Here is a 12,080-nt window from a genome sequence, read left to right as displayed (position 1 = left end):
AAAGGGTCAGGCTAAAGAATAGTTCATGTTACCTCTTCTTTCTCACATACTACACAGGATAGATACCATCGCTCACCGATGTTTTAGATGCAATATTGTCGGCGTAGCTGATAATCCGGCCATGTTATTCCAAGCGAGATTACCACATAGTCATGTCAGTCAGTTGGTTTTCAACCACCAAGCAAGCAAGCATTCAAGAAAACCCTGAAAAAAATCAAGAGGATCGTTCCAAGCAGTCATTCCCTTAGTTATCAAGATATCAACACAACACTCGAGGAACCTTATGTAATCACATTCAAAATTGCTTGGCCTTCTGTTAGCTGCTACCACCGATAAATTTCGGAGAGTTTTATTCTGTATGCTCATAAACGATAGAACCATCCATGCAGTCAGAAAGATGGAACTATGCATCATAAAACTCAAGCAAGCTGAAAAGACATTTCCCAGACCTAGACACTCAAGAGGCTTAAACTCGTACACTGATTATCGAAAAGCCACGAGAGAACTTCTAATTGAACCCCGGCCATCAGCCTACATATATATTCTTATGTCTGACATGAAGCACTAAAGAACGTGAGCTGGAATAAAAAAAAGCGAATAAGACAAGCCCAGAACCCAAACTCCGTGCCTCCTGTTGATCATATCTTCTTTTATAATATCTTCTCACACAGTTTAGAAGCGCACCGTTGGATCCAAAAGGGTCTCCAATTCCTTCTGCGGCGCCCAGGGCGTAGCGGTCTTCAACTCAAAGAGACTGTTGGCGGCTAGCCCGCGATAAAAGAAGGCATCCGCCTTCTTCTGCCGTTGAGTACGCTTGTCCACGTACATCTGATACTCCTGCTCTCCCTCTAGAGTGGCAAATAGATACTTGGGATGCACGACAATTGTCTGAGCGCCCTTTTGCCCAAACCCGAAAGAAGTCACACTGATGGCGCGGATGCCTCCAGAGCCTGTCGTCTCCAAGGACCGATTCAGGAAGGCGATATGTTCGTTCTGCTGCAGCTCCGCGTCCACGTTATCCAGATTGCGGTTGCCGGGCACGATGCCCGTATCAAGAATCTGCAGCGCGCCGTTTAACATCCACGCGCCCGCCGCGCCTTTCGGGTGGCCTGTCAGATATTTCTGGAACACGCCGAGAATGACGTTTCCTTTAGCACGACCGAGATGCGAGAGCTGTCTTTGGATGACACCGCACTCGTTCTTCTCGTTGAGCTTGGTCGACGTCCCGTGGAAGGAAGCGACGCCAAGATCATCAACCCCTAGACCCCAGACGGCCAGGGCGCCGCGCAGGGGCGCAATGGTCGGATCATCGGCCCAGAAGGTATTTCCGAGGTGGTATCGGGCGTTCTTAAGGTCTTTGCGGGCTTCGGCCTCAATCTGGGCGGTGCGCTCGCGGATGTACGCCTCCACGTCCTCGGAGGACTTAAGACTGGCCACCTCGAGCTGGAGGTCCTCGAGAGCGGCCTCGCGCGCGAAATTGATCTGCTTCTTGCGGAACTCGAGGCGTTTGCGCCGGTTGGCGAGCTTGAGTAGCGGCGAGGCGATGCTTGAGGAGCTTTGCGCCTCACGCGCCTTGGAGAGGATGCCCTTTCCGGGCGCAGGCACCGACCGGCTTGCCTTGTCACTCGAAGTCTCGACGAAGGCAATCACACCTCGGACGGGCAGGCCCATCTCCAAGGCGAGTTTGGCAGTTGTGAGAATCTGGATACCGCAGCCGTGCGACTCCATGAAGCCGTTGCGCGTGCTGGCGGCGGGCCTGGACATCTCAGACGCATCGCGACCTTGCTCAAACTCATCTACTGCGTTGGAGGTGGCTTTCATGTTGGCAAACTCGTATGACATCTCTTCGCCAAAGTCGTCGCCACCGCCGACGAAGCAAAATTGTGCTTTGCCGCTGACGAGCGTGTCATAGCCGAGCTCGACCGACTCAATAGCGGTCGCGCAGGCGCCAACAGGGGTGCGCATAGGACCGGCGGACGACATCAGGAGCATATTGACCCAGGCACCGATCGTGTTCACGAACGACTCCTGGAGGATATCCTTCTGCACTTCCTTCTCGTGGTACCGGTCGCGATACATCTGCTGGAGCGAGTTAGTCCCGCCGATGCCGGAACCAATGCAGTTTCCTGCCTCGGAGATATGAATGTAGCGGTAGATCTCGTAGGGGTCTGTAATTCCAGACGAGAGCAGTGACTCAATCGAGCAAACCAAAGTGTACAGCGCGACCGCGTCAACCTGCGAGATGAGATCGTCCGATATGCCGTATTTCTTCGCATCCCAACCAGTGGGGATCTGCCCAGCCACCAGGCGGTCGAACCGCATCGCTTTAGGTACCAGCAGCTTCGCACCTTTCTTCAGAACGGCGCGATACTGGTCGGTCCCCGGTTCGCGAGCGATATGTACCTTGTCCCCGTGTTCCAGCTTCAGTTGCTGCGCGGTGGTCTCGGGCACCTCCAAGGGCGGGAAGTCCTCTTGAATGAGTACCTCATGCAGCGTCTGCTTGCGTTCCGGATCGTAACCACCGAATAGATCCGGTTCGATGAGACGTATGCCTGAGTGAGCCAGGATGTGCTCTTCGTACTTCTGCTTGATCTGATGGTCGAGAACGGGCTCATTGGTCTTGGCGTCGACCCAGCCGGGCGTGGTGCCATTCTCGTAACGAATTAGCCCCATCAGCCAGGCCATCTCGACGCAGCCTTCGAGCGAAAACTCGCCGTAGGCTTCCATCTCCCAGCGGGTGCGGGCGTTGCCCCAGGGGCCGAGCTCGGCGAACCCGGTTACCACGACTATGCGCTCCAGGTCGACCATGCCTTGCAAGTCGGCCGTGAGCGGCCTGATGTCGCGGTCGTAGTCGAGAACCTCGGGAAAGTCGAGGCGGACGTGAGCTTTCGGGACGGGGGTAGGGGCGGCTGTTTGGGCGGCAGCCGTGGGGGTTGTTGTAGCGTCAGAGGAGCATTTGGCTTCCATATCCAACTCTTCAAGAAGGGCTTTGCGCGTCTGCGCCGTCTCACTTATCTCCGCGCGCAATTCTTGTACTTTCTGTCTGAGGTCTTGCACCGCACCCATGCGGCCGGCTAGGTCGGCGTACAAAGGTGCCTCCTCGCAGAGGCTGCAGATAGGGTTAAACATCAGGCAGAGGAGACACTGGGCCATTTCTTGCTGGGAGAAAGTTCGACACCCTAAGCGCTCAATTCCCTCGGCGACCAGATTGTTGCCGCTCATGAGGCCCGTCCCCCGAGTCCAGCCAATCACCGCACCGCATACCGACAGATAGTCAGACCAGTCCTCGGAGTGCCAGCGGTTGAAGAGCGCTTCTAGCCCCAGCTTGGACTCACTGTACAGACCGTCTCCACCAAAAATGCCGTGGTTTGGCGAGAGAGGTAGGATCACTTGGGTGGGTCGCGTATGCGAGTCTTGTGCTTCTTTGCGGCTTTTTACCGCACCCAACAGACGCAGGGTGTTGGTCATCATGGTTCGATGGGCTAGCTCGGCGTGCGGGTCTATCTTCTCTATGGTCCGTCCGTTTTCTGGGATCGCTGCGAACGGCAGGATATGGTCGAGATCCCAGTGAAGCCCTTTGGTGTCGTAAATGTAGTCAACTAGCGCGGAGATATCCTGGGAGCTAGCTTGATTGAAAGGAACGACGACCAGCTCGGATTCGCGGGCACCGAATTGAGCGTAGAGATCCTGGTACTTGCGGACCACGCTGGGGGAGAAGCGGCTGGTAGTGACGATCACGCGAGCACCGCCGGAGAGCAGGCCCTTGAGAACTTCAGCCCCGATGGATCCCACTCCGGCGCCGGTAATAAGCACCGCGCGGCCGACGAAGGACTCCCCGGTGGTTGTAGCCTGTTCAAGCACGGCGTGATACTGCTCCGTGAGGTCGTGACTGTATCTCCAGGAGGAACCGGTCCGCTCTTTCAGGTGCAGATACGGCTCCAACGGAGGCTCGGTACAGGGAAGGTATACCAAATCGGCAAGCGGAGCTGATACAGCGCGTTCATGCTCGCTGTAAGAGATGTCGCCTGCGGCACTGATTGTCGTGCAGGGACCCCGACTGTCTGCTCGCGCCAGATACTTGGGACCGCGGTGCAAGGACTCGCGGCACCGCTCCGCCAGACGGGTAAACAACGATGAAAGCAAGGGCTGCTCGGTGAATTTACCGACGATGTGCTGAAGAACACCCACTAGCCTGGGGTCTGCCGCATCCTGAATATGCTCGCAGCGCTTCGTCGCCAGCAGCACATCCGCACCCTCGCCGCCCCCCCTCGACACTTCGTAGTACAAATGCAGCAAGTCCTGCAGCGCCCAGCTCCAAGCACTATCAAAGCGTCTCGCCTTTTTAGCGCTGAACTGTGGCTGTACGCCAGAGGTGAAGTCTTCGCCCAGCTCCTGTTGGATCTGGTCAAGCGCTTTCCGCAGATCCTTCTCCACCGTCACCTGCAGGTCATCCAACGCGCGTTGATTCTGGTCCAGATCGATATCTAGATGCTTTGAATAAAGCTTCAACAGCGCCTTGGACAACTCCTGCTGACCTCCGGTTAACGCTTCCAGCGTCTTATGATCCAGCATCATCGAATGGCCGCCCGCGGTCTCCTCCGCCCCGCCTCCCGTTGTGCCTCCCAGTGTCAACCCGTGTTCCGTTGCATAGACCTGCACCAGCCCATCAAAGAAGATTTTTGCCTCAGGCTCCTCGCTGATCCTGCTCGCTGGTTGTTGCGCGATTGCGAGCAACAAAATCGAATCTTGTCGGCCGGACCCAAGGCCCCAGCGAGACTGCAGGTATGCCCTGGTGGTTGCCACTGTGAATTGACCGGGCATCTTGGAGGCAAACATGGCGTGCAGCATCTTCAGCATGACCTTGCGCATCTGGCCGGTGAAAGTCTTCTGCAGGGCATCGCTGAGGTCGGTGACGGTGAGGTCTTCGGCGCGGTCAGGAAGGGAGCCGAACTCGCTGTTGAGATCGCCGATGATTTCATTTTCTAGGGTAGAACGTCCACCGGCGAGAGATTTGATACTCTGGGTGCCAACGATGTCGGTGACAGCGATCTTGAGGACTCGGGACAGGAGAGTGCGGATGACTTCAAAAGCACGGGCTGGTTGGTCGTCGATGACTGCCTCAGGCACAGGGACCGCAACGGGAGTGGGAGCTTTGACTGCCTCAGGCACAACTGATTTGGTGATGGCTGCCTCAGGTGCCAAGGAAGCGGGAACGGGAGCTTCCGCCGCCGCCGCCACCGGAGCGTCATACTCGTAGTAGATCTCCTTCCCCTGTTTTTCCGAGGCCAGCAGTTGCCGCTTCAGAAGGGAGGCTCGATCACTGTGCAAGAACTTGGACTTGACAGTCTGTGCCATCATGTTGGTCAGTGTGGCCGCCGGCCCGATCTCCACGATGCGTTCGGCCCGGTATTGGCTGAGGACCACATCTTGAGTTTCAATCCATCGTACGGGGGAGGCAAACTGGTATCTAGCGGATATACAACCATGCGCATGTCTGAGTTAGCGAGCCAGAAAACACCATGGTTGATCTAAACGGGCAGATGGGAGGATAACGCACGACATCAGTTCCAAAAGCAAAGTATAAGCCAGCTTCCGCTGGGCGTCATCATAGTCCACGACGGCCATGACGCCGACTTCCCCACGATGCTCGACAGCGAGGATCTCTTTTTTTCGTGAGACTTCCAAAAGCATGGAAGATGGGTCTTGACACTGATCTTCCTGACGTCCCTCCCTGCTGTTATACCTCGACGACACAAGGGGAATGGCGTCTATTTCGGATAATCCCATTGCCTGCACGGAAAGCTTACCGTTCCTGGCTAGAACAGAGCTGACGGCAGCAAGAAAAGAACCTGCTGCACGGGGCTGGCCACAAGGCTGTTCCTGCGGCGCAGGATTCATTTGCTGGAACAGAAGGAGACTGTCGTCCAACTAACTTGGCGTCTATTGAGGATGTTTCACCGGAGAAGATGACAAGATCGAGGATACGAGGCAGAGCTGCATGTGTATTGTCGTATGTATGGTCTGACGTACTGTACGCGTGTATCTGACGTGATGGTAATTCAAAACATACGACAATACGGATCGTATTGAGCGTATTGAAGCACCGAATAACGCGTACGGGACTCGATCCCCCGACACTAAATCCTTCAAGCTTGAAGTGGCTTGGATGTAATTGGCAGGCTCGGAAGCCCTAACCAGGAAGATCGTCGGATCCTACCGGAGTCTTATGGGGCAGCCACCGTTGAAGTCAACCCAATAATCATTGACCTCATATGCCCTCCCCCCCGGCCGATTTATTCACTCGATCGATCCTGAAACTAGCTTGTCGCTTCTTTTCGCCTGCTCCTGAGGTATTGGGGGCCAAAATCCAAGCCACGAAAACACCCGTTAGGTATTCAAACTAGAGCTGAGTGCCAAGAGAAACGTGGTAAGCGGATCCGAGCCTCTGAGCTTCCGGGTTCTGGCTGCAGGGCTAAGGCTGCTTACTGTCGGTCACGAAACTCGCTCATGAGTTGGACGGGGGCAGTGAGCGGCGTCAGTCCAGGCAGACATAGCAACAAATACCACAACAAAACAATCCCAATTAAACAAATAACTTCCCGGTAGGTAGGTAGGTAGGCACTGGTCTAGTGCGGGATGAACGCGTGATCCCTTCTTTCTCTGTTTGCTTGCATCTGCCATTCTCGAAAACTGCAAAACATGGCGGGTTCTTGCACGATCGAGGTCGAAAACCACTTCGGGCCCATCGTCGGAGATGCCTGTTACGGGAGGTTGGACTTCACCTTGTACTTTGAGGAAGCCTTTCTGTCTATCTTCCCTGCTGCGACGGTGATCGTAGCTGCGGGCTTGCGGTGTCTCGTGGTTCAGAGTCTCAGCGTCAAGGTCCGGGGAGGCTGGCTGTACCCCCTGAAACTGCTGTGTCTCGCGCTCTACTCCATCTCGCAGCTGCTGCTCTTCGCCTTCTGGGTCACGTCTGGCACGCCGACGACCAACCTCACCATTGCGGCGACCTTGCTCCGGTTCCTGGCAACCCTCTTCTGTGGGTATCTGTCGCTGTTGGAGCATTACCGATCGGTTCGGCCCTCCAAGATCCTGAATCTCTATTATCTTTTCTCGTTACTCTTTGATATCCCTCAGGCTCGCACGATATGGATTGTCCAAGGACTGCACAGGGTCGCGGGCATCTTCATCGCCGGCATGGCTGTCAAGGCCTTGCTACTGGTCCTCGAGACTTGGGAAAAAAAGCGCCTCGCCAAACCCATGTATGCCACCTCAGCGCCCGAGGACTGGACAGGCGTCATCAACCGCAGTCTCTTCTGGTGGTTCAATCAACTTTTGTTCCGCGGATCACGCAATGCGCTTTCGATGGGGGATTTGTTTCACCTCGAGGATTGCATGCTCCCAGACCCAGATGGAAAGGGCCGACTCGCGCAGCTCTGGGAGAATTGTACGTGACCCGTCTCCACCATCACCCTTTCTCTGGCGCAACCCAGCTAACGATTCGCTTTTAGGTGAAAATAAAGAGAAATCCGGTGCCTTGATCGGCCCTCTCGCTAAAGCCTTCAGATGGGACCTGCTAGCCGGGATCATCCCGCGTCTATCCCAAACGGGTTTCACCTTCGCGCAACCGTTTCTTGTCCAGGCGGCCGAGAAGCTTTTCGCCAACAAAGACCTGCCTGATGCAAAAAGCAAAGGGATTCTCCTGCTCGGCGCTTACGCGCTAGTTTACGCCGGCATCGCTGTCTCCACCGCGACCGCGCAGCACAAGACCTACCGCGTGATTACCATGATGCGAGGAGCGCTAGTGGGAATGATCTTCGACAAGAGCACGACCATCAACGCGCATCTAAACGATGACTCCGCCGCCCTAACGCTAATGAGCACCGACATCGAGCGGATCACCAGCTGTGGACGCTATTTGCATGATACGTGGGCGAGTCTAATTGAGATTGCGATTTCCTTGTACTTGTTGTATAACCAGCTGAGTACGGCGGGAGTGGCGCCGATCATTATTGCATTTGGTGAGTCCCCCGTCCTTTTCTCTGACCAAGGCGTGCCTGAGAGGTTCTAACCGTAGCTTAGCTTGCACGGTGGTGGCCATGAAGATCGCCATGGTGGCCGGCGAGCGGCAAAACCTGTGGATTGAAGCAATTCAGAAGCGAGTGTCGGTCACGGCAGAGATGCTAGGCTCGATGAAGGGGGTCAAGATCTCGGGGCTTAAAGACCTTCTACATGACAAAATCCAAGGACTGCGCGAGGACGAGATTCTTGCTTCGCTGAAATTTCGCACGCTTTTGATTTGTGTTGTTGCGCTCTGTATGTGCTTATCTTCCCCATTGCATCTTGTGACAAGGGGAATTTGCTAATCTCACCTCTGAAAAGCCAACTTCAACACACTTATTACGCCGGTTGTGACTTTCACAATTTATGCCATGGGCTCGCGCGATGGGAAAGCGGGCTATCTTGACAGTGAACGAGCGCTGACCTCCTTAACGCTGTTCAACCTCTTCTCCGTGTTTATTGGCGCGCTGGTGGAGTCGATCAGCGACACGGCCATGACGCTCGAGTGCGTCGACCGAATTCGGGATTACTTGGCAAAGGATCCACACGAGGATTTGCGTGAGGTCGTCCGAACTCGGGACCTTTCGGATGAGAAGTCCGCCTGCGTCGAGGCAATCAACGTCGATGTAGGATGGAAGGGAGGCGAAGCTCCTGTCTTGCACGGTCTCTTTTACCGAATTGAACGCTCATCCTTGACAATGATCGTGGGTGCAATTGGCTGCGGCAAGACAACGCTCGTCAAGGCGATGCTCGGCGAGGTGAACTGTATGACTGGTAAGATGAGAGTCAACTGCGACCGTATGGCGTACTGTGGACAAGAGGCATGGTTAACCAACGGCACGGTGCAAGAGAATATTCTCGGGGGTTTAGCGTACGATCCCCCGTGGTATTCGACCGTCATTGCGGCTTGTGGCCTGGAGAAAGACTTTACGGAGCTGGGCAACGGCGATCAAACCGCGGTCGGCAGTAAGGGTGTTTCAATGAGTGGTGGACAAAAGCAAAGACTGGTTTGTCTTCTCTCTCGTTTGCCTTCCTCTCTTTAGCACCAGCTCACGATCTTGCAGGCACTCGCCCGAGCGCTTTACTCGGGGGTGGAAACAATCATCATGGATGATGCCCTCAGCGGGCTCGACCCAGTCACTGACGAACACATCTTCACTCACGTCCTGGGTCCGCGCGGGTTGGCCAGAAAGCAGGGCCTGACCATCATCATGGTCACACATGCAGCCCACAGACTCCCATACGCCGACCACATCATCGCCCTCAAGGCCGACGGCACTATTCTCGTCCAAGGCACATTCGACGATTGCTGCAAAAAGCTCGATTCCATCCAAGGCTTTGCCATCGCCAAGCCCCCTGCCATCCAGATGAAAAGTGAGATGCCCAAGGCCGTGGAGAAAGCCAGCGTCCCTTACTCTAAGGAGGCGATCTCGGACGCGCGCAAGACCAGTGACTTACAGACGTACATATATTACCTCACGACGGTGCCTTGGTATAACTGGTTGGTGTATTCCGGTTTCATGGCGGTGTTTGTGTTCTTCCAGGCCTTCCCGTCCGTTTGGGTGACCTGGTGGGCCCGGGATAACGACGAACGGCCCAACAAGAACATGAGCATGCGTATTGGCGTGTACTGGCTGTTCGGCGTGCTCGGAGCCTGCTTCCTCCTGGCCACTGCATGGTTCTACATGCTCAAGATCGTCGCCAAGACCGCGTCGGTCATCCATTCGCGGCTCCTGCGGACGGTGCTCAACGCTCCGATGGCCTTCTTCGCCTCGACCGACTCAGGTGTCACCATCAACCGATTTAGCCAGGATCTGCAGCTCATTGACATGGAGCTGCCTTTGGCAGTACTCCAAGCGTGCCTGGCGCTATTTCTGTGTGTGGCTCAACTGATCATCATCGCCGTCTCCGCCAAATACATCACAGCCACTATCCCGCTGTGCATCTTCGTCTACTGCGCCATCGGCACCTTCTACATCCGCACCTCGCGCCAGCTGCGCATTATGGACATTGAAGCCAAATCCCCGCTGTTCTCCAATTTCATGGAGCTGCTGAACGGGCTCGTGACCATCCGCGCTTTTAACTGGGAGGAGCAGTACAAGGTCCGCAATCGAGCTCTGCTGGCCGAGTCCCAGCGCCCGTTCTACCTCCTGTACACTGTGCAGCGCTGGCTGAGCCTCGTGCTCGACATGACCGTGACGGGATTTGTGGTAGTGCTCATGGGCATCGCCGTGGGGACGATGCAGAGTACGGACGCGAGCTTTTTAGGTCTGGCGTTGGTCAATGTCGTTTCGCTGAGTGCCAGCGTCAAGGCACTGATTACGGATTGGACAGTATTAGAGACAAGTCTGGGCGCTGTGACGAGAGTGAAACATTTTGTGGAAACAACCGAGTCGGAGGATACAGCCGAGGAAAGGGATCTGCCGCCGGACGATTGGACCGGCGGAGGCACGATTGAATATAGAAATGTCTCGGCTTTTTATCAGTGAGTACTATTCATCATGGCTCACTGGAGGGGTGACGAACGGTCAGTTACTAAATGCAGAGTGTAGGGATCCGTCTGCACTGGTATTAAAGAATGTCTCTTTCCGTGTCCGTAAAGGAGAGAAGGTTGCCATTTGTGGGCGGAGTGGCAGGTATGTCAAAATCAATTTCTCGTTCACTCTTGAGAGCTTCCAATGCTGAGAAAACACTGACTTTTGGTATAGCGGCAAGAGTACTCTTGTCTCCGCGTTGTTCCGCATGATTGAACTTTGCGACGGCTCCATTGTAGTGGACGGGGTCAACATCGCGACGCTGCCCCGGCAAGAAATCCGCTCGGCAATCATTGGTCTTCCGCAGGATCCCCTGCTCTTGGAAGACAGCACCGTTCGCGAGAATATTGATCCCTTTGACTATTCCCCCGATGAGGCGGTGATCAACACGCTTAAGCGCGTCGGCTTGTGGGAGATAATCGAAGGCAAAGGCGGGCTCGACACCGTGGCCAGCGGTGACCTTTTCTCACATGGACAACGGCAATTGCTCTGTATGGCGAAGGCCATGCTCCGCCACGGGAACATCATCGTCTTTGACGAGGCGACAAGCGGAGTAGACCCGGACACGGATGAGATGATGCAAGAGCTCATCCGCTCCTGCTTCGTCGACTACACCGTCCTCACCGTGACCCACCGTCTCGATACGATCATTGACTACGACCGTGTTCTCGTCATGGACAATGGTATCCTCCTTGAAAGCGACCAGCCGCGTGATCTCCTCGCCCGGCCGTCGATCTTCCGCGAACTCTACAAATCCTCCCGTGGGTGGGAAGAGTACGAGCGTCAGGAACGGGCAGAAGCCGAAGCCCGCGAGCGCGAGCGTCTGGAGAAAGAGAAGGAGCAGCGAGCTGAAGCTGAGCAACGCGACCAGCTTAGGGGCCGCCCCAAACGCCTTTCATACATTGATACTGATGTGGTCAGTGAGAAGGACGAGCCCGAGACGTTCAACGCTATCCGGGATCACTGGAACGCGGTCAACCAGCTGTTTGAGAATATCATTCCTCGGGCTGTGCCGCGGAATCGTAGCAGGAGTCGGGACAGTGCCGATCGTGAGAGTAAGCGCTACAGCAATCCGGAGCCGACGACGCCTGGCGCAGCGGTTAGTGGGAGGGATCGGAGGAGTTTGGCCGGTCTGGCTGCCAGGGGTCGGTTCTATGGTGATGGTCAGATTTGAGATATATCTTCTCAGGGAGCTATTTTGTTATGCTGTGGCTGTTTTCTTTTCTTGTTGTATTTATAGTCATTCGGGTTTAATAGAAATGTGCCGAGGCCATCTGCTGAACTCACCGATATATGTACTTAGCGGTCTCTCGGGGAGCTCAGAACTAAGTTGATCCATGAAGACTGGTGCTTGATAGGCTTCAGAAGCTATCTTGATGTCTTACAATGATACATAAGGTGCAGCTTGGAAGCTATATTTGGATTGACAACAAACAGAGAAAGAGAGTAGAAGAAGAAAGTCAACCTGTGGCTCAGCTGATCAGG

General features: G+C 55.0%; 2 protein-coding genes across 2 annotated transcripts; one reads left to right on the top strand and one right to left on the bottom strand.

The window, feature by feature from the left end:
* Positions 1-412: 412 nt before the first annotated feature.
* Positions 413-5,625, bottom strand: BO82DRAFT_300892 (fatty-acid synthase alpha chain; the record flags this gene model as incomplete). The annotated part of the gene is made up of 2 exons (XM_025632067.1): positions 413-5,467; positions 5,558-5,625. The coding sequence occupies 2 exons, from the start codon at positions 5,623-5,625 to the stop codon at positions 673-675; spliced, it is 4,863 nt and encodes a 1,620-aa protein (XP_025496286.1). The 3' UTR covers positions 413-672.
* Positions 5,626-6,699: 1,074 nt separating this feature from the next.
* Positions 6,700-11,862, top strand: BO82DRAFT_380289 (ABC transporter; the record flags this gene model as incomplete). Its single annotated transcript, XM_025637746.1, has 7 exons — positions 6,700-7,447; positions 7,512-8,021; positions 8,083-8,316; positions 8,383-9,068; positions 9,111-10,546; positions 10,614-10,697; positions 10,770-11,862. The coding sequence occupies 7 exons, from the start codon at positions 6,700-6,702 to the stop codon at positions 11,767-11,769; spliced, it is 4,698 nt and encodes a 1,565-aa protein (XP_025496285.1). The 3' UTR covers positions 11,770-11,862.
* Between the last annotated feature and the right edge of the window lie 218 nt (positions 11,863-12,080).

Source organism: Aspergillus uvarum (assembly GCF_003184745.1).
Source record: "Aspergillus uvarum CBS 121591 unplaced genomic scaffold BO82scaffold_4, whole genome shotgun sequence".
NCBI classification, from domain to species: Eukaryota; Fungi; Ascomycota; class Eurotiomycetes; order Eurotiales; family Aspergillaceae; genus Aspergillus; species Aspergillus uvarum.
The sequence above is the reverse complement of the archived record's forward strand: the minus strand, read 5'-3'. Positions and strand labels throughout refer to the sequence as shown.